This window comes from Stegostoma tigrinum, chromosome 18 (genome assembly GCF_030684315.1).
Source record: "Stegostoma tigrinum isolate sSteTig4 chromosome 18, sSteTig4.hap1, whole genome shotgun sequence".
NCBI lineage: Eukaryota > Metazoa > Chordata > Chondrichthyes > Orectolobiformes > Stegostomatidae > Stegostoma > Stegostoma tigrinum.
In genome coordinates, this window is record NC_081371.1 from 7,510,130 (window position 1) to 7,531,964 (window position 21,835).

The window sequence follows — 21,835 nt, forward strand, 5'->3', positions numbered from 1 at the left end:
TATTCAAACTAACTTGTGTCAGCCTGCTGTCTGGTCCTAGCTATAAAATTAAATCTACATGCCCTCACGTGGCTGTTTCTGATGCTGAACAGAGCAGTCAGCAGCAGCTTGCCTCCCCGTTCTCTGTGCTGAGAGACTCAATGTCCACAGTTGCTTTTTCTAACCAGAAGGTGAAGTGCGATTTTGGACAATTTTGACAATTCACTGACTTTTTTATTCCCCAGGAGGATGTATGGGTAACCGGTGAGAGGTCTAGAAAGTGCATTCTTTCGCATCCAGCCTCCACCAGCTCATTCTGAATCCCTCCCACCAGGATCCCCAGCATGGATAGACTCGTTCCCCCATTCCCTGGTGCGGATAGACTTTCTCCCCCTTCCCTCGGCACTCGATTCTACCAAATATTATTTTCCTCCTCTTTTATGATATTATAGAATTACTAGGGTGAATGGTTTAAGCATTGGACAGTGCAGTTTACGCACCAAGGAGTTTATCATAGAACCCTACAGTCTGCTCACGGGGTCCACACTGACCCTCCAAAGGGCATCCCACTCAGACCCAACCCGTACCGTATCCCAGTAACCCTGCGTTTCCCGTAATCTGCATGCCTTTGGACTGTGGGAGGAAACTGGAGCACCCAGAGGAAACCCACACAGACACGGGGAGAATGTGCAAACTCCACACAGACAGTCACCCGAGGGTGGAGTTGAACCCGGGTCCCCATTACTGTGAGGCAGCAGTGCTAGCCACTGTGCCACTTGCGTGTACTGAGATTGATGGAACTTAAAGATTTACATTTGTTTGGTTTCCCCCTTAGGAAAGGAGCTAAGATACGAATAGGTGAGTTTGAGGTGTAGATCAACCATGAAGAGATTGAATGAAGCAGCAGGTTTGAGGGCTGAATGGCCTCCTCATGTCCTTGTGGACGTGAAGAGTGAGTGAGAACAGGGAGAATAACTCGGCAGGCAGTAAACCTTTAGCCAGATTGTGATGAGGATGTATCAGCCCCTACGTCACAGGATAGTCAAGCTGAGTAGCACGAGAGATGCTTTTAAGGAGAAACTGTAAATAAATGGGGGAATGTTGATAGGATATGGTATGCGAGGAGGCACAAATGTAAGCATAGATCAGTTGGGCCAAAGGAAGTTTTGCTGTACTGTAGAAAACAATGCGATTCAATGCACTAATGAGGTTTTGTTTCTTTTGCTTTGCATGCACATTTTATCCAGGTTGAACATCCTGCTGGGTGGTATGACTCCATTGTACTTCCACATGGTCAATCTAGGCTTGCACTGCACCGTGACCTCATTGTTGCTCTACACATGTGACACAGCCGTGTTCCGAGACCGGCGCCAGGCGTTCTTAGTTGCTGTTCTCTTCGCCGTACACCCCATTCACACTGAAGCTGTAAGTAGCTGAATAATTGTTTCGGGACTAACGGTGTGGATCCAGTGCAAATGTTCTGCCCATCCCTGCCTTAATAGGTCCATTAAAGTTAGCAGGACAGAAAGGTTGTGTTTGTACTACTTCCTTCCTCGTAGAGCAATCTAGTTTTGTGTTTTGTCCCCCTCGCCGCATACCTCCCCATGCTTTCAGCATTTTCCCATGGCCGTTAAGTCTGGGAGAAATATCTTTACGCAGGCTGGTGGGAATCTACTATTCACTGCTCCTGGAGAGGTTGAGGTGAGTTGTATGTGCTAGCATAAAGGGGAATTTTGAGAGCTCACGAACAAGGCAGAGGTGGAAAGGTGAGGAGATGTTGTGAGACAAAGTAATATTATAAAGGGCTGTGGTGGATCATAAGCAACCCCACCCTGCCTCATTCATTCACGTACAAATGCCTACGCCTTCGTTCTCCCAGTACTGCTTAATCTTGACGGCCATTCAGCTGTACTTCAAATTAAGCTAAGAAAATAGAAACAGAAAACATGAAATTTGTTCAGTTAAATGTAGGGTTAAATAGTTTAGGTACTTCACATGTTGGAAATATGAGGGACCTTCCTCGTGTGGTCCATAATAGGATCGTAGATGGTGGTTAGAGGGACACTATGTTGCCCTGCTTTTGAGTCATAGGCTCAGAGAGGCATAGTAGTTGGAAATGTTCCCTTCGGTCCAACTCGTTCATGTTGACCATAATCCCAAACTAAACTAGTCCCACCTGCCAACGTTTGGTGCATATCCCTCCAAACCTTTCTTATTCATGAACTTATCTGAATGTCTTTAAAACATTGTACCTGCATTCACCACTTCCTCAGGAAGTTCACACCATGCACATACCACCCTGTGTAAAAAGAAAACGTTGCCCCTCATGTCCTTTGTGAATCTTTTTCCTCTCACTGTAAAACTATCCCCCCAGTCTTGAAATACCCCAACCCGGGAAAAGGCACTCGCCATTCACCTTCTCTGTACATCTCATGATTTTATAAACTTCAGTAAAGTCACCTGTCAACCTCCTAGGCACCAGTGAAAACAGTCCCGGCCTATCTTGCCTGTCCTTAAAAACTCAAACTTTCCATACCCAGGCAACATCCTGGTAAATGTCTTCTGAACCCTCCTCACCTTAGTAATATCCTTCCTATATCGGGGAAGATGACAACTGGATACAGTAGAGTCATGACATACTACAGCATGGAAACAGGCCCTTTGGCCCAAAATGGTTCAAACTGACCGTGGTGTCCACTCAGCCAGTTCCAGTTGCCTGCATTTGGTCCATTTCCCTCTTAAAACCTTTCCATCCATGTATCTATCCAAAGGTTTTTTTAAATGTTGCTATTGTACCTGCCTCAACTGCTTTCTCTGGCAGCCCATTCCTTTTTTATTCATTTTGTGGGATGTGGGTGTCGCTGGCTGGCCAGAATTTATTGCCCATTCCTAGTTGCCCTTGAGAAGGTAGTAGTGAGTTGCCTTCTTGAACCGCAGCAGTACTCCTGCTGTGGGTTGACCCACAATGCCATGAGGGAGGGAATTCCAGGATGTTGACCCAGTGACAGTGAAGGAACGGCGATATATTTCCAAGTCAGGATGGTGAGTGACTTGGAGAGGAACTTGGATGTGGTGGTGTTCCTGTATAGCTGCTGCCCTTGTCCTTCTAGATGCAAGCGGTTGTGGCTTGGAAGGTGCTGTCTGAGGATCTTTGGTGAATTTCTGCAGTGCATCTTGTAGATAGTACACACGGCTGCTACTGAGTGTCGGTGTTGAAGGGAGTGAATGTTTGTGGATGTGATGCCAGTCAAACGGGCCGCTTTGTCCAGGATAGTGTCAAGCTTCTTGAATGTTATTGGGGCTGTGCTCATCCAGGCAAGTGGGGAGCATTCCTTCACACTCCTGACTTGTGCCTTGTAGATGGTGGGCTGGCTTTGAGGAGTCAGGAGGTGCGTTGCTTGCTGCAGTATTCCTAGCTTCTGGCCTGCTGTTGTAGCCACTCTGTTAATGCGGTGAGTCCAGTTGAGTTTCTGGTCAATGGTAACCCCCAGGATTTTGATAGTGGGGAGTTCAGTGATGGTAACACCATTGAATGTCAAGTGGTAATGGTTAGATTGTCCCTTATTGGTGATGGTGATGGTCATAGCCTGGCATTTGTGTGGCACGAATGTCACTTGCCACTTGTCTGCCCAAGCCTGGATATTGTCCAGATCTTGTTGCATGTGAACATGGACTGCTTCAGTATCTGAGGAGTCCATAGAGACACCAGTCTGCATGAAAAAGCTGCCCCTCAGGTCCTCCTTAAATCTTTCCCCTCTCACCTTAAACCCATGACCTCTAGTTGCCAATTCCCCATCCTTGGAAAAAAGACTATATGCATTCATCCTATCTATGCCCCTCATGATTTTAAACACCTCAGTAAGGTCACCCCTCATTCTCCTACATCTCAAGGGATAAAGTCCTTTCCTGGCCAACCTCTCAGGCTCACTAGTCATGGCAACATCCTCTTAAATCATCTTTACATACTTTCCAGATAAACTCTGTCTTTCCCATAACAGGGTGACCAAAACTCCAAGTACACAATAGTCCAAATGCAGCTTCACCAATGACTTATTATACAACTGTAGCATAACGTCCCAACTCTTCTACTCAATGCCTCGACCAGTTCAGACCAGCATGCTAAATGCCTTCTTCACTACCCTCTCTACCTGTAACACTGCTTTCAATGAACTGTGCACTTGTACTGTTAGGTCCCTCTGTTCCACAACTCTCCTCAGAACCTTACTATTTACTGTATAAGTCCTACCTTGGTTTAAATTTGCAAAGTTCAATACCTTACACTTACCTGTATTGAATGGCATTTGCCAAGCCTCGGGCTCCTTCCCCATCTGATCAAGATCCCTCTGTAATTTGTTGTAGCCTTGCTATCAATGATACCTCCTCATTTTTAATCATCTGCAAACTTACGAATGATGCCTTGTACATTCACATCCAGATCGTTTATGAAAATAACCAAGGTCCCAGCACCGACCCCTGTGGCACACCATGAGTCACAGGCCTCCAATCTGAGAAACAACCTTTAACTATCACCCTCTGCTTCCTACCATCGAGCCAGTTTTGAATTATAATTAGCTAGCTCTCCCTGGATCTCATGCAATGCAACTTTCAGGACTAGCCTGCCATGCGGGTCTTTGTCAAATGCCTTACTAAAGTCCATTGCCCTACCCTCTATCCTCTCGGTTACCTCTTTGAAAAACTCTAAAAGATTTGTCAGATGTGACTTCCGGCATACAAATCCATGCTGACTATCCCTAATCGGACCATGATTATTCCAGAGTTGGTCGATCTTGTCCCTCAGTATCCTCTCCAATAATTTGTCTACCACCGATGTCAGGCTCACTGGCCTGTAGTTCCCTGGCTTGTCTTTGCTACCTTTCTTAAACAATGGAGCAAGATTAGCCACCCTCCAGTCTTCTGGAACTTCACCGGTGACTAAAGATGAAGCAAAAATGTCTGGAAGGGCCTTTGCAATTTCTTCCCTAGCCTCCCACAATGTCTGAGGATGGACTCTATCAGGCCCAGGGGATTTGTCCACCTTAGTGCACTTTAAGGCTGCAAACATCTTGTGTGTAACGAGTATGCGGTGCAAAACATCCCCACTTGTTTCGCTTATTTCCATAGCATCCATGATTCTCTCCTCAGTAAGCACTGTGGAGAAATATTCATGAAAGATCTCCCCCGCCTCCTGTAGCTCCACGCATAGACAGCCATGCTGATCTGTAAGAGGACCTATTCCCTCCCTAGCCATCCTTTTTCTCTTAATATAGCTCCAAAAGAGGCTTCATGCTTTCCCAGAGGATTGAGATGGAAGAGGACAGCCGGGTTTAAAAAAAAGGACCAGCTTGTCTGTGGTGGTCCGCTGGAGGTTGGCGGTACAGTTGACAGTAAGCAGTAGTCGTGGAGCAGCATGAGAAATGAAGAATGTGAATTGCTGTAGAGCTTTTGACATTGTCAGGATGAGCTAAAGCAGCAAGTAGCTAATAAGATTCTTTGGAAGCATAATTTTGCTTTATCCATTCAAGGAATGAGGGTGTCACTGGCCAGGCAGCAGTTATTGCCCATCCCCAATTGCCCAGAGGGCACTTAAGAGTCAGCCACATTGCAGTGGGCCTGGAGTCACATGTAGGCTAGACCCAGGTAAGAATGGTAGTTTCCTTCCCTGAAGGACATTCATGATCCAGATGGGTTTTCCCAACAATTGACAACAGATTCACGGTCATCATTAGGCTGTTGATTCCAGATATTTATTGAATTCAAATTCCACCCTCTGCCATGGCAGGATTCGAACCTGGGTCCCCAAAACATTATCTGGATCTCTGGATTAACAGTCCAACGATAATACTACTAGGCCATTGACTCCTCAATCTCTGTTGAGATGTTGGGACACAGAGGTAATCTGTTTTGGAATGTGGATTGATAGAGGATAAGGTGGGGGAGTAGAAGCAGGGAGTAGCTGCAGGATAGACTGCACAGTGACTGTTTGTAATGGCACAGTGGAGCCCTTATTGCCTGTCTGAGAGCACTGACTTGGGTTTAATGTCTCATTTGAAAGGTGGCCATAAGACCATGTCTGACAATGTAGCACTGCCTGTGTGCTGCACTGAAATGTCTGTCTTCAAGCCCTAAACCCACTACTGCCTTGACTTGGGAGTGAGTGTGCTATGACTGAGCCAAGGGATGACATGCTATTCAACTGCATGAGCTGCAACTTCGTTTCTCTTGAAATGTTCCTCAAAAATTACAGATGTCAAATTTATCATGTAAAAAAGAAACATGCACACACTTTATTTATAATTCTTTCATCATAATTTTTGTATTAATTATATCCAAATGTAACTCTGGGAACAAACAGATCTGTGGAGCCTGCCCTTATTTCTCTGCCTTTGCTGTTTCGAACTGGACTGGAACTGAGCAAGCTAGTTGGAATGAATTTCAGGACCTGCAGGGAATTGCATGTTGAATTAAACATCAGTTGTTTTGTGAGAAACGCAGTGACTCAGTCAAACGTTTAAAGGCGGAGATTTAAAATGAATAGCGAGGAGCCCTGGAGGTTCGGGTGAGCTGAAATTGGAAGCTGACAGAGAACAGATGAACCTCTGTGAACAAGGAGAGACTTTGAGGAGTTAAATCCTACAATTCCAGATGGCTTGCTGAGTGTAACGTGGTGCAGTGTTTGTACGTGGGCAGGATTCACCTTGAGATGGACCTTTTGTATTGAAGAGGTGACCCTCCCCACACCTGACCAAGGCAGTGTGCCTAGCAGCAGCCAATAGGAAGAGCATTGCTGAGGTAGAGGCTTCGAAAGATAATAAAGGAAGGATGGCTTCTGCCAATGTGTTTTCAATCTTCTCACTGGCAATGGTGCTGACTCTGAAATAAACTGCTGTGAACAGAGTGCTAGACAAGGGAGTTAGGCTCAGCTCAGAAGAGAAACTGCTTGCTTCTGGCAGGAGCTTGCAATAAAATTGCCACGTCCATTTGTATGTCAAGAGAACGGCAGTTAAAACACGTCCATTTAGCTCCTTTTCTTGTGAGACAGTGAAGTCATGCCATTATCTCTTCCACTCCTCACCAACAGGCCTAGCACGCCCCCCGCCCCCACAACCAACCCCAATCCTCTGCTAGTTTCTCTGTTACAATTTGAGTCTAGTCCCGAAAGAGGAAATCCCTCTGTGACTTGAAACGCAAGTTTACCGACAGAATTATCTGGGACAGGCAAATTTAAATTGCACCCTGTGTTAAGATAAAGTCAGTAATGCAGATGACAGACAAATTAGAACACTTCAGCTCTCCAAGTTCCTCCATGCCCCCCAGCCCCGCCTCCCCCCAGTCAAGGTGCTGTGGATTCTGGGTCAATTCAAACAGTGAAGACTGACCTGGGAGACATCCCACCCACCAAGCCCCCTCCCTTCCCCCGGCCCCCACAGCCCATGCCCCACGACCTGAGCGGCCTCTGGAATTTTAATTCTGCATCTTTTTAAAGGTGTGAAATGACAGGCCCTGCACAGAATGCTGGGGCACACCATCTACAATTCCAGTCCTCTGCCACAATTTGAGTCTAGTCCCTGAAAAGGAATCTCCTCCTCCTTCGACTACCGCCCGGCCATGCCTCAACATGCCCATTGGCCACTGGGTGGCGGGGATCCCCAGTGGAGGGCTCTCTATGCGGGAGGCCTCCCTCCTTCACTCAGGGATCTGCGATGGAGGGTGTCGCACGTGCAACTGCAGGTTGTAGTGGTTCACGGATTCCTAGCCCAAACTCTCTGTTTTGCGGTGTTGTGCCGTCCATGGACTGTGGGTATATTGGGCCGTGGGCATTTGCACTGTTTTTTCGGTTATCTTCAGAACCTTCCCTTTTGGTTGCACTTCAGCCCCACGCTCCAGATTTTTGGGCCCCGGGTGCAGAGGGGAGCGGGCGGGTCAGGGGATCTCCTGGTGGATCTGCTCCTGGGCCTGTCCAGGCGGCGGTCTATGGAGGGGTTCATTATGGCTGACTGCCTACCTCTTTTTCTGTGGCTATACTTGTGCCTCGGTGTCCCTGGAGAAGTAGCAAGTAGTGTCTCCCAAAACCTGCCGTTTTGCGGGAGAGGTGGGCACCCCATGGTGTGGTGTGTGTCGTTTTGCCCTCCAGTTCTATTTTGATTTAATCCTCACCCTCCCCTTCACCATTTCGTTCACATAGTTATTGCCTGCAGAGGGGCTGTGCCTGCGACTGGTTCTTTGGCCGCATGGGTGTTGAAAAGAAAATAAAAGACTGACCTAGGTCAGGGTACTAAAGCAGATACATCCAAGGCAGGTCATAAAATTGAGATACAGGCTCAAGGGGTTTCTGTTTCTCTGCCTATATTATCTGGAAACCAACTTTTGGTGATCTGGTTCATGCCCGACAGGCTACATTGGTGCTGCCCACACTGTTTTCCCTGAAGACTTACCAATAAACGTGACTCCACATGTTGACAGAAAGAAATCAACAATGACCCAATGCGGCAGGATTAAAGCTTGTCGTACATCAATATCTGCACTTGGGATGCCGAGGCCGTTCAAGGCTTTGAGTCCAGTGGTGGAAAATGGAGTTTGAATTGTTGACTGCTGCTCTTTGACCAGTGCTGAGATGATGGGCTGAAGCACATTTTTCTGTGCTGTAGACCTCCATGTTTTCTAACATGTGATGCATCCTACAAATGAGAGAGTCTCCGCTTGTGAAGTACTTTGTAGAAAATGTTATTTTTATGTGCTCACCAGTTCATTTACATCGACTGAGTGACTCCAGCTCCTAGCCCTTGTCTAGGAAACACCGGATACCCTTGACTTTCCCGTTTGCATTCAGCATGGCTGATCTATAGCAATATCACATCAAGGATGCCTAACGGCTATCTTGACAGCACGGATGTTAATGTGAGACAGATCAAATACATTTTTAAGTTTGAACTGAGGATTTCAAATGAGACAAAACAACATTCATTCAGTCCCTGAGGCTCCAGCTACTCGGGGATTTTGCCATGCAGCTTTAAGATTAAATGAATTTAATTCACAAGATAAATAACCAAGCTGAATGTGGAGATGTGCTCCCCCCAGTATAGGGCCAGGCTTCATGACCAAAGTGGAATGCTTCTGAATAAGTGTAAACATAATGTGTGACAGTTACTGGCTACTGACGTTTCAGCCAACTTCCACGGTAACAGAAGACTCAATGAGCAAATGCATGCTCTTATACTTGTTTCCATTCTGTTTCTTTCTCTTCCTCTGTCTTTCACTCTCTCTCTTCCCACTCTCTCGTCTCTCTCACTGTCTCTGTGCCTCTCTCACACGCACACACACATTCTGTGCATCTCTATCTGTCTCACTCAATTTCACACACGCCCCTTCTCAACCTCATCCAATGCATACTCGCATGCGTGACCATGCCTGCGCGTGCACACTTGCTTGTGGATGTGCGACCACCTCTCTTCTAGTTTCCCTGTGTACAGACTCAGTTATGTACTAGCTGGGACATCGTGGTCAGCCCCTGTACTGGGAAGCCACCAGCGATGGACAGCAGAGAGATGTGGCAGGTCTGCCAGCCCCACCCCGAGTCAGTTTGCAGTCGTGACCCTGTGCATGACCTTTCTAAATAATCGTGAAGAGACAGACGATCCTGAGCCTGAGAAACAAACAAGGCCAGATAATTAGATGTAGAACATTATCTCAGAGGAGAGGTCCCCCTCCTCTCCAATGCTGTTTGGGGGTCATGACTAATGTCTACACAGTTTGCGAATATAAGAACGTAAGATCATTACGAACTAGGAGCAGGAGGAGGCCATCAGGCCCCTCGAGCCTGCCCCGCCATTTACTAAGGTCATGGCTGAACTTTTTGAGACTCAGCAACCCTTATAGCTCATCTATACAGAACCACATGGAGGATCTTGGTCATTGGACCTTGATATAAGTCAACCACCAAAGCCACATACTCACGTAACTGACAAATATAAGCGACAGCCCAGTGATCAATTACCCCTTGCAACTGAAAATTCTTGGTAACTATGGTTACTTTGTCCTGACGGGTCTTCTATGTGTATCCAACCTGCCCAAGAGATGTACATCCTATGTAATTCTCACGTGGTGTACCACAAGGATCTGTTCCGGGCCCTATTCTATTTGTGATTCTGTAAATGATTTGGATGTAGGAGTGGAAGGGTGGATAAGTAAGTTCGATGATATGAAGGTGGGTTGAGTTGTGGACAGTGCGAAGGGCTGTTGTAGGTTACAAAGGGACATTGATAGGATGCAGAGTTGGGTTGAGAAGTGGCAGGTGGAGTTTAAGCTTGAAAAGTGAGGTGATTCATTTTGGAAGGATAAACTTGAAAGCAAAATACAGGGTTAACAAAGATTCTTGGCAGTGTGGAGGAGCAGAGGGATCTTGTGGCTTATGTTCACAGTTCCCTGAAAGCTGCCACCCAGGTGGATAGAGTTGTTAAGGCATGTGGGGTGTTAGCTTTCATTAATAGAGGGACTGAGTTCAAGAGCCATGAAGTTATGCTCCAGCTATACAAAAGCCTGGTTCGGCTACATCTGGAATATTGTGTCCAGTTCTGGTCGTCTCATTACAGGAAAGATGTGGAAGCGTTGGAAAAGGTGTGGTGGAGATTTACCGGGATGTTGCCTGGAATGGAGGGAAGGTCTTACAAGGAAAGGTTGAGAGAGCTAGGGCTTTTCTCTTTAGAAAGACGAAAGATGAGAGGTGACTTAATAGAGGTGTACACAATGATCAGAGGTATAGATAGAGTGGACAGCCAGAGACTTTTTCCTAGAGTGGAGGTAGCCATTACGATGGGACATAGTTTTAAAGTGAAAGGAGGTAGATATCGGGAAGACGTCAGCGGTACGTTCTTTACTCAGAGAGTGGTCAGGGCGTGGGATTCATTGCCAGAGAGGGTCGTGGAGTCGGCCTCTATAGGGGCATTTAAGCAGCAATTAGATAGGCACATGGACGATAGTATGAGGTAGGGGTGGAGGTTAGATAGACCTTAGGTTTAGGGTAAAAGATCAGCACAACATCATGGGCAGAAGATGCTGTACTGTTCTATGTTCTATGTAAGTCGAGAAGGGGTGTTAACAATTTCGGGAATCATATAGACAGTTGCAACTAACCCTTTACCCATGCAGTACCAGTGCACCTTTCAGTAAGAGACACTAAGAATTCAGAACAAGTCTGACTTTGGTGTTATCATGATTTGTCTGGAAATACATCAGTAATCATGCACCAGTGTCCCACAAGCTATCACCAAATGTAGAAATGTTGAAAACTCCCAATAATATCATGAAAACCCAATTAACCTGACTGACTGTTACTCAGGACTGTGGCTAACCACATCGAGTTCTTTTAGTAACGGTAATAATAACTATTTATTGTGACACACTTGACTTTAACATAATTGTGTAAAAAAGATCCAGTTTATACAATTTAAACTCTTCCCCCTTCAAAACCTGAAACATACGTGCGCTCAGTTGTGATAAAGACAGACAAAAGGCAAATGGCTTACAGAAGTGAATATAGACAGGATAAATAAAATTCCGAAATCCAAGTTTAATTCCGAGATCAAAAGTCCTGACCACAGGTGTGAAGTCCTTTTTCTCTCCCACTTCTTTTGATTTTGTTGTGCTAGTGAGATGTTGTATTCTGTATGATGGTTTTCCCATGATTCCATGGTTCATCAGGTGAACATTGGTGTTTTCTTATATAAATTATTTCTTTCAACCTCTCTGGGGTTTTTTTTGTCTTTTTCGCAGACACAGGGAGAGATATGCTGTCTGTGGGCTCTGGATGTTTTCATACTTGCCTGCTGTTGCTATTTACTGCCTTTGTTTTAGTTTAACACACTGCAGCAGAGGACGGTTACCAAGCAGAATTTCTTCAGCTCGTCAGTTTCTCAGGGCCCATTCAACTTTGACTGCTCTCTTTGATTTTGCTTCTGAAAACAATGTTGTAATTCTCGGCTCACCAAAATACAATGCTTGTTTTACAGGCTGTAAACAAGTTGTGACAGCTGTACATTGCTCAGGCCACATTTGGAGAACTGCATCCCATTCTAGCTAACAAAGTGTGAGGCTGGATGAACACAGCAGGCCAAGCAGCATCTCAGGGGCACAAAAGCTGACTTTTCGGGCCTAGACCGTTAATCAGAGAGTCTAGGCCCGAAACGTCAGCTTTTGTGCTCCTGAGATGCTGCTTGGCCTGCTGTGTTCATCCAGCTCCAAACTTTGTGATCTTGGATTCTCCAGCATCTGCAGTTCCCATTGTCTCTGCATCCCATTCAAGTTGCCCCGTTTATAGGAAAAAAAGTTACTAAACTGGAAAGGGTGCAAAAAAAGATTTACGAGTATTTTACGGGGGCTGGAGGTTTTGAGTTATGAGGAAAGGCTGGACAGGCTGAGACATTTTTTTTTCCCTGGAGTGTACGAGTTTGAGGAGCAACCTTTTGAGGGACATAGATAAAGTGAATAGCCCAGGTCTTTTCCCCAGGCTAGGGGAGTTCAGTACTAGAGGGCACAGGTTTGAGGTGAGAGGGGTAAAGTTTAAAAGGGACCTGAGAGGTGTGTATGTGGAACGAGCCGCCAGAAGAACTGGTAGAGACAGGTTCAGTTACAACATTCAAAAGACACTTGTACAGGTGTGTATGTACAAAGAACAAAGAAAATTACAGCGCAGGAACAGGCCCTTCAGCCCTCCAAGCCTGCGCCGATCAAGATCCTCTGTCTAATCTGTCATCTATTTTCTAACGGTCTGTGTCCATTTGCTCCCTGCCCATCCATGTACCTGTCCAAATATATCTTAAAAGACACTAACGTGTCTGCGTCTACCACCTCCGCTGGCAACGCGTTCCAGGCACCCACCACCCTCTGTGTAAAGAACTTTCCACGCGTATCTCCCTTAAACTTTCCTCCTCTCACTTTGAACTCATGACCCCTAGTAATTGAGTCCTCACTCTGGGGGAAAAAGCTTTTTGCTATCCACCCTGTCTATACCCCTAGTGATTTTGTAGACCTCAATCAGGTCCCCCCTCAATCTCCATCTTTCTAATGAATATAATCCTATTCTACTCAACCTCTCTTCATAGCTAGCACCCTCCATACCAGGCAACATCCTGGTGAACCTCCTCTGCACCCTCTCCAAAGCATCCACATCCTTTTGGTAATGTGGTGACCAGAATGGCACACAGTACTCCAAATGTGGCCGAACCAAATTCTTATACAACTGCAACATGACCTGCCAACTCTTGTACTCAATACCCCGCCCAATGAAGGAAAGCATGCCATATGCCTTTTGACCACCCTATTGACCTGCGTTGTCACCTTCAGGGAACAATGGACCCGAACACCCAGATCTCTCTGTTCATCAATTTTCCCGAGGACGTTTCCATTTACTGTATAGTTCGCCCTTGAATTTGATCGTCCAAAATGTATCACCTCGCTTATAGGAATGGTTGAGAGGCATGTGGGCCAAATGCAGGCAAATGGAACTGGTTCTGTTTGAGAAACCTGGTTGGCATGGTCAAGTGGGGCTGCAGTGGTTACTTCCATGATGCTATGACTCTAAACCTTCCCTGTTTATCAGTTACGGTAGTCCAACATCTGCAGGTTTATAGTTATAGGAAAGAGTAGTCTCTTACACTGTCAGTGTTGTGCCGAGTTTAACACTTAAGAGGCTAACCCAGCTCAGATGAGTGATCTTTGTCCAGACGGAAGATTGATAGACTGGTGTAGATTAATACCATCGGTATTTAACATCATCAGGGACACAGCCGCAATCTCACAGTTTCCTAATATCCACTTTATTCCCATACGTTAGTGCATTGAAAATTAGACAGCAAGGCTGAACGTCTCCTTTTCAGGCCTTTGATATTTGCTGTCTAAATTTTTCCCAAGAAACTACAGTCTCCAAGCAATCTGAACTGCAGCCAGGAAAGAACATTTTTATGCTCTGCAAGAGCAGCAGTCATAATTAATTTATCAGTGCAGCAAGTAGCAGAAATTGATCCTTTTTTTTTGCTGTAGCACTTCATGTGAGTGCTTTCTGATGCCTGAATGGAATTAAATTAGATATGCAGACTGTGTTAACATTGCTCAGCTCCTGCAAGTGATTCCTGACCCATTTTAACATCCATTTATCAAAACTATTTCTCAAGCAGCCTAACATTTCACTCATATACATTATTCCCTATGCCTTTGTGTCTCATGAAGCCTTCTTTCATCAGGAAAGATGCGAGACATGGTGATGTGAGGCGATATGTCAAGACAAACAAAAATTAACATTGTTTGGAAAAGTAGCAACTATTTTTTGAGTTTGAGTCGTTGCACTGGTACTCTGTCTCAAGCCGTGTCTCACTGACCTAATAAGATTGCATGTCCGGCAATGTGCCTTATCTCAGAACTAGTCTGGCTTCAGTTTGCCTCCTTATTCAGCACATTCCAAACCCATGACTGCGACAATGTAGAAGGACAAGGGCAATAGATACGTGGGGACACCATCTGTCAGTTCCTCCCCAAGCCACTGACTATCCTGACTCGGAAACGTATCACTGTTACTTTGGTGTCGCTGGCTCAGAATGCTGGAACACTCTCCCTAAGGGCCTTGTGGGTCTACTTCAGCAAATGGACAGCAGCGGTTTGAGAAAGTAGCTCATCACCACCTTCTGAAGGGCAACTATGGACAAGCACACATGCTGGCCCGAGCTAGTGACAGCGATTCCTAAGTGTTAGTAAACAATTAGCCAGACCTGGTTATGGATTTTTACAACCCTACCACTATGAAGAAGGAAGAGACGTGTACACCTTTTTAGCTGTCTGCTGCCCCCACACTAGTTTTGCCAGCAGGTGGGTGGTATAGAGACCCTGCCTGCCAATAGGCCAATTAGATCCTACTTTACCCCCTGTCCATGTTCCCCTCCCATCATCATAGTGCATGATGCTGAATGCACTGAATGAACCCTTTTAGACCCTCTCAAGCTCTCATACCCATTGCAACACATCTCCATTTTGTATGTGAAGTCAGAGGTATGTTGTGGACCAGATTAGGCCTCCCCAAAGTGCATTGTGGAGATAGTTTAGACCCCAACTTTAATATATTATGAAAAGGCATGTGTTACTTAACAAGGTGATATATTATTTAACCACTAATCACCAACTGTTCCAATATAGACAGCATCCCATAAACACACAAAAGTTTTGGAGGAGATCTGTAGCTCGCGTTGTGGGTGTTGAGGTTGGTTGGCTCGCCGAGCTGGTTTGCTGTTCCACAGGCGTTTCGTTACCGTGCTTGGTAACCACCTCTGATGAAGCGTCAGTGTGTTTTCCCGCCTGGTTTTTAAACTCTGGGGTCCGATTGCCTCATTTTGGGTTTCCTTTGTAGTGCAATGTATATGGAGTCGAGTTCAATGTGTTTATTGATAGCATGCTTCGTTGAGTGCCATGCTTCCAGGAATTCTCGCGATTGTCTCTACCTGGCCTGCCCCAGGATCCTGGTGTTGTCCCAGTTGAAGTCATGGTTCTCCTTGTCTGTGTAGATTGAGATCAGAGAGTATTGGTTGTGTCTTTTTGTAGCCAATTGGTGTTCATAGACCCTGCATGCATTCCACTATGGAGGAAACCTGGAATGAGGCAATCCATCGCAACGGACCCCAGAGTTTAAAAGCCAGACGGGAAAACACACTGACGCTTCAACAGAGACTGCACTGAGGATGTTACCCGGCACAGTAATGAAACGTCTGCGGAACAGCAAACCAGCTCAGCGAGCCAACCGACCTCAACACCCACACACTCTTGACAAAGGCGCTTCAGCAACACGGCTTTTATTCTCCGGCACAATCTCTCTCCAGTCTAGTTGAAAGAAATACCAAGGGAAGCACTTTGCTCCTTTTGATTTTTAAGAGGAAGCCTCTCTGAGAGTTCCCTCTAGCAGCAGATATCTCGAGCTTTCAGCTCTGGCAACCAGCAAAAACCTACTCAATTAACTAGAAACCAAACCAAAGTCTTCTGGGCCTGTGTGAACCTGGCCCCATCAAGTTGTGATTCTTTTGCATTACTTGAAAAAAAAGACACCCTGGGAGAACCCAAAGCTTTACTAACTGCCAGTCTGAAGTAGATATTTCAGCACAACTGTGACAACACCCCTCTGCAAGAGAAACCGGAACTGAACATGCCTCTCGTGTCAGGGGAGGCGATGACCTAGAGGGTTATCGCTGGACTGTTAACCCAGAGATCCAGGTAATGTTCTGGGGACCTGGGTTTGAATCCCACCATGGCAGATGGTGGAATTTGAATGCAACAAATATCTGGAATTAAGAGTCAAATGATGACCCTGAATTCCTTGTCGATTGTCAGGAAAACCCACCTGGCTCACTAATGTCGTTCAGGGAAGGAAACTGCCATCCATACCTGGTTTGGCCTACATGTGACTCCAGACCCACAGCAATGACTCTTAACTCCCCTCTGGTCAATTAGGGATGGGCAGTAAATGATGCCTACCTAGTGATACCCTCATCTCTTGAATGAATAAAGGAAAATAAAATCTTAAAGGCACAGTATTATCAGCGATGTCCTTTTTGAAACATACAAGATTCTCAGGGGACTTGATCAGGTAGATGAGGAGAGAATGTTTCCCTTTTGCAGGAGAGCTAGGAACCAGAAGACATTGTTTCAGAATAAGGAGTCACCTAAATAAAGAAAGAGATGAGGAGTAATTCCTTCTCTGAGGATAGTAAGTAAATGGAATTCTTTACCGCAGAAGGCTATAGAAGAAGGTAATTTAAATATATTCACGGTTGGGATAGACAAATTTTTAATCGGGAAGGGCATGAAAAGTTATGGAGAAAAGGCAGGAAAGTGCCTTTGAGGATTATCAAATCAGCCATAATATCACTGAATAGCAGAGCAAACATCCTGTGCTTCTGCTTCTACAGCTTATGGCCTTACCCATTATTCAGCAGTTGTGTTCCCCTAGTTCTGGATTCTCCCACAAAGGGAAACTGCTCCTCAGCACTGCCCTGTCAAGTCTGCTCAGAATCTTCTGTTCCAGTAAGATCATCTCTCATTCATCTAAAAACCAGTGATTAAAAGCCCAACTTGGTCAAGAATTCCTGATTTTAAAAAAAAATCTCCTCCATCCCAAGGTCAACCTCACAAACCTTCTCTGAATTGCTTTGAATGTGAATATGTCCAGGTAAAGGAGACCAAAATGCACACTCCACATGTGATTTCACTGATGTCCTGTGTAGTTATGGCAAGACTTCTCAATTTTCATCCTCCCTTTCTCTTGCAATGAAGCTAAGACTCTACTTGCTTTCCTAATTACTTGCTGTACCTGCATATCAATGTGATGTGATTTGTCTGTGAGACACTGAGCTCCCTTTAGACCACAGCAATCAGTAGTCTCTCACGTGCACGCTCTCTCGCGCTCTCTTTTCCCCATCTTCTTTAAAATAATATTCTGCTTTTTTGTCTTCCTTGCAAAGTGGGTGCACTCACATTTTCCCACGTTATACTTCTCTGGCCATCTTTTTGTCCACCATTTATCCCTATCTATGCCCATTTGTAGACTCTCTCTGTTCTCTCCAGAGTGGGGATCTGTTTAAAAACAGGGCTCATGGTCAGGTAGCCTTGCTAGTACTCCCCCAGCTTCATAGTGAAGAGGTTCTGGAAACCTGTAGCTATTCATAAAGCTGTCCCTAGTTAGCAGGAGGGATGTGGGAGGATTTGGGAGAAGGATTGAGGGCCGCTCTTGTTATATTTTGATCTTAAGCGTGTATTCTCACATCTGTGGTTCTTGTTTTTCCAGGTAACAGGCATTGTGGGGCGAGCAGATGTATTAGCTTGTGTCCTCTTCCTACTGGCTTTTCTCTCCTATCTTAGGTGGGTACAATCATTTTTTCCATTGTACTAACAAAACACTTGCAGAACTGTTGGGTTTTTAATATTAAAATGGCCTTTCCCCCCCTTGTTTTTGTGCTTTGTCTTTTAGCTTCCCTTTTTAATGCTGTATCCTGGGAGTGATTAGTTGTTTTAAATGATATGCTATATCAGTTATGACATCAAACTTGCAATATTTTAAAATTTAAATCTCCAAGTCACTGTGGAAAAACTGGAACACCATTGGACCCAAACAGGAGCTGGGATGAGCCATTAAACTGCTTCTCCTGTCAGCTTGAAGTCTTGGATATAGTTAGAGTCTTAGAGATGTACAAGACAGAAACAGACCCTTTGGCCCAACTCATCCATGCCGACCAGATCCTAAATTTAATCTAGCACCACTTGCCAACATTTGGCCCATATCCTTCTGAACCCTTCCTCTTCGTGTACCCCTCCAGTGCCTTTTAAATGCTGTAATTGTACCAGCCTCCTCCACTTTGTCTGGCAGCTCATTCCATACACGCACCACCCTCTGCTTGAAAATATTGCACCTCAGGTTCCTTTTATATCATTCCCCTCTCACCTTAATCCTGTGCCCTCTAGCTTTGGACTTCCCTACCCTGGGGAAAAAGAGCTTGGCTTTTCACCTTGTACATGCTCCTCATGATCTTATGAATCTCTATAAGGTCACCCCTCAGTCTCCAATGCGCCAGCTTATTCAGCTTCTCCCTGTAGTCAAACCCTCCAACATCCTTGTAGATCTTTCCTGAACCCTCTCAAGTTTCACAACGTCTTTCCTATAGCAGGGAGACCAGAATTGAACACAGTATTCCCGAAGTAGCCCAACCAATGTGCTGCTTAGCTGCAACATATCATCCTGACTTCTGTACTCAGTGCACTGACCAATAAAGACAAATGTACCAAACGCTTTCTTCATCCTCCTGTGAAAGCAACCCTGTGACATTCACCCAGTAGAAGCTAACTTCATTCTGTGGGCTCTATTTGGGGTCATTTGCACAAAAAGTGGAAAGCTAGGAGGCGTGCAGTCAGCTTGAATGCCTGGCACATACCTGATCAAGGGTTTGACTCCCATCCACCGAAGATGGCAAAGTACAACTTGTCACAATGAGACCGAGAAGCTGCCTTAAGCAAGGTGTTGGCTTTATTCATGTCGTGTGCTCAATCACAAGTTAATAGGGAGGGTAATGTGGCATACGTTGTTATTTTTCCACATTATGAGAAACAGTGTGACTAAATTGATTCATGCTGTAGTTGTACTTCTGTTAATTAAAAATTACATAGAAAATCATTCACCTTGTCGCTGTGGAACAAGCCTGATCTTACCACAGTGTGCATAAGTTTGTCCTACTCAGTGGGGAGAGATACACAACTGTGGTATCCAGTTCATCAGCATTAACCCTAAGTCCCACATTATGTAAAAGGATACCAAGAAGTAAAGGCAAATTTTTAATCTAATCCACGTGCTGTAAGAAACAGCATTGCCAAACCCAAAAAGCAGATTTGTAACTATTACAATTCTTTTATTTTGGGGTGCCCACCTGATTCTGAGTGTGCAGTGATCACAACTGAAGATAATACAATCGATTTTATTCTGCTTGCTGTCCACGCGAAGTCCCAGTATTACAACTCAAACATTGCAGGTTTTTACTAGTACAGCAGTTTTTGCCCAACTCTCCCAAAAAACACCTTTAATACAAAAATTAATGCAATTAGAAAGTAATCCCATCATTGGAAAATGTTGAGAAATGCCTGTTAAGAGAAAAGATAGAATTCATACGGTGTGGAAGCAGGCTATTCAGCCCACCAAGCCCACGCCGACCTTCAGAAGAGCATCCCACCCAGATCTGCCCATCCATCCCTGTAACGCTGCATTTCTTGTGGCCAATCCACCTAACCTGCACATCTTTGGACTTTAGGAGGAAACCCCCACACACACAGGGAGAATGTACAAACTGCATGTAGATAGTTCGCCCGAGGGTGGAATTGAACCTGTCTTCGTGGTGCTGAGAGGCAGGAGTGCTAACCATTGAGCCACCGCGCCGTCCCATGGATTCATAACTTTGATTGGGCCATTTTCAATCAGAAGTGATGGCTGAACAAGAGCCAGGGACTTGCCTCATTGTTAACAGCCCGTTTCCATCCTTTTTCCAAGAACCTTTGGATTTGTTTTGTTTTGTTAAGGTACAATATTGGGATGGAGGCTGTGGATGAATGTAACTGTTGCACCAAGCGTTTGAAAATCTTTCTCCTCTTTGTAGGAGTGTGAACAGTAGCTACATTGGAAAAAGTTTCCCTCCAACCAGTTCTCCATTCTTCCTGTTGCTAAGCCTGTTCCTGGGTACCTGTGCAATGTTGGTTAAAGAGACGGGCATCACGGTCTTTGGAGTGTGCCTTATCTACGACCTTCTCGTTCTGTGCTCTAACAGACTCCCAATGTAAGTTTTAATGAGTTACTTATGAACCTGTGGCAAGTACTTAGCTTTTTTTTAAACTCAAAGAGACACTCATTCACAAAAATAAATGTGCTATTGTTGAACTATTAGAAAGGAGTTTGCCAATGTTTGTCACATTGAAGAGTAAACTGGGGTTAGGATAGGAATACTCTTCTAGTTTTTGATGAACATTAGTTGCAACTTGTTTTGTATTTGCTGAAATGTACTTTGTCACATACGATGCCACTTGTTACTTCTGGTTCTGGTATCAAGGAGGACCTCAAGGAACTGATAGTTGAAAAACCTACTCTCTCCAGTTCATCATCTTCCATCCTTGCGCCTCCAATGTTATGTAGCCTTCAGGAAGTTATTTTTTTTGGCCAAAACCCTTTGCCCTAACAAAGGGTTTTGGCCTGAAATGTTGACTTCCCTGCTCCTCTGATACTGTCTGCCCTGCTGTGCTTTACATATAAAGCTCCACATTTATGGACTCTAGCTTCCAGCATCTGCAGTCCTTACTGTCTCCTGATTGACTCAACTGTGTGGCTAAGAGATCATAGAATCCCGACAGTGTGAAAGCAGGCCATTCAGCCCATCCAGTCCACCCTGACCTTCCAATGTATATCCCAGCTAGACTTCCCACCCTATCCCTGTAACCCTGCATTTCCCAGGGCTAACCCACCTAGCCTAAATATCTCTGGACACTGTGGGCAGTTCAACATGGCCAATCCACCTAACCTGCATAACTTTGGACTGGGAGGAAACTGGAGCACCAGGACGAAACTCATGTAGACACAGGGAGAACGTGCAAACTCCACACAGACAGTCACCTGTGGGTGGAATCGAACCCAGATCCCTGGTGCTGTGAGACAACAGTGCTGACCACTGACAATTGATCGCATCTAATTTCTTAATTTAAATTAGAGCAGAAAGTATTTTTTTTCTTTAGAATTTGTTCAACGAGTGTGGGATTTTCTGGCTGGCCCAGCATTAATTGCTGATTCTCAGTTGCCTTTGATAAGGTGGTGGTGAGCTTTGTATCAGGTGCTGTAGTTGTGTCATTCAGGATGGAGTTCCCGAATTTTGACCCAGCGACAGTGAAGGAACGGTGAGAATGGTCACCAGGGCAGAACGGTGAGTGGCTTGGAGAGGAACTCGCAGATTCCAGCGTATCTGCTAACCTTGTCCTTTCAGATAGAAGTGGTTCTGTGTTTGGATTTCAGAAATGTTCCTTGTAGGTAGCGCACACTGCAGCTATAGAGGATCGGTGATGGGGGGAGTAGATGCTTGAATATGTGATGCCGGTCAAGCGGGCTGCTTTGCCCTGGATGGTGTCAATCATCTTGAATGTTGCCCATCCAGGCATGTGGGGAATATTCCATCATGCTCCTGACTTGTGCCTTGCAGAAGGTAGACAGGCTTTGCGGGATGGTGGGGATTGGGTGGGATCGGAATGTGAGTCACGTGCTGCAGGATTCCTAGCCTTTGACCTACTGTTGCAGCACCAGTGTTTTTATAGGTTG

At 45.3% G+C, this 21,835-nt stretch overlaps 1 protein-coding gene across 1 annotated transcript in view; it reads left to right on the plus strand.

Annotated features, from left to right (window-relative positions):
- tmtc1 (transmembrane O-mannosyltransferase targeting cadherins 1) overlaps positions 1-21,835 on the plus strand; it is a 172,180-nt gene that overhangs the window by 16,494 nt on the left and 133,851 nt on the right. Inside the window, exons 2-4 of the mRNA XM_059652288.1 lie at positions 1,227-1,404; positions 17,789-17,862; positions 20,139-20,315. Of these exons, the coding sequence (XP_059508271.1) occupies positions 1,227-1,404; positions 17,789-17,862; positions 20,139-20,315 (429 nt within the window). The remainder of the gene's footprint in view (positions 1-1,226; positions 1,405-17,788; positions 17,863-20,138; positions 20,316-21,835) is intronic.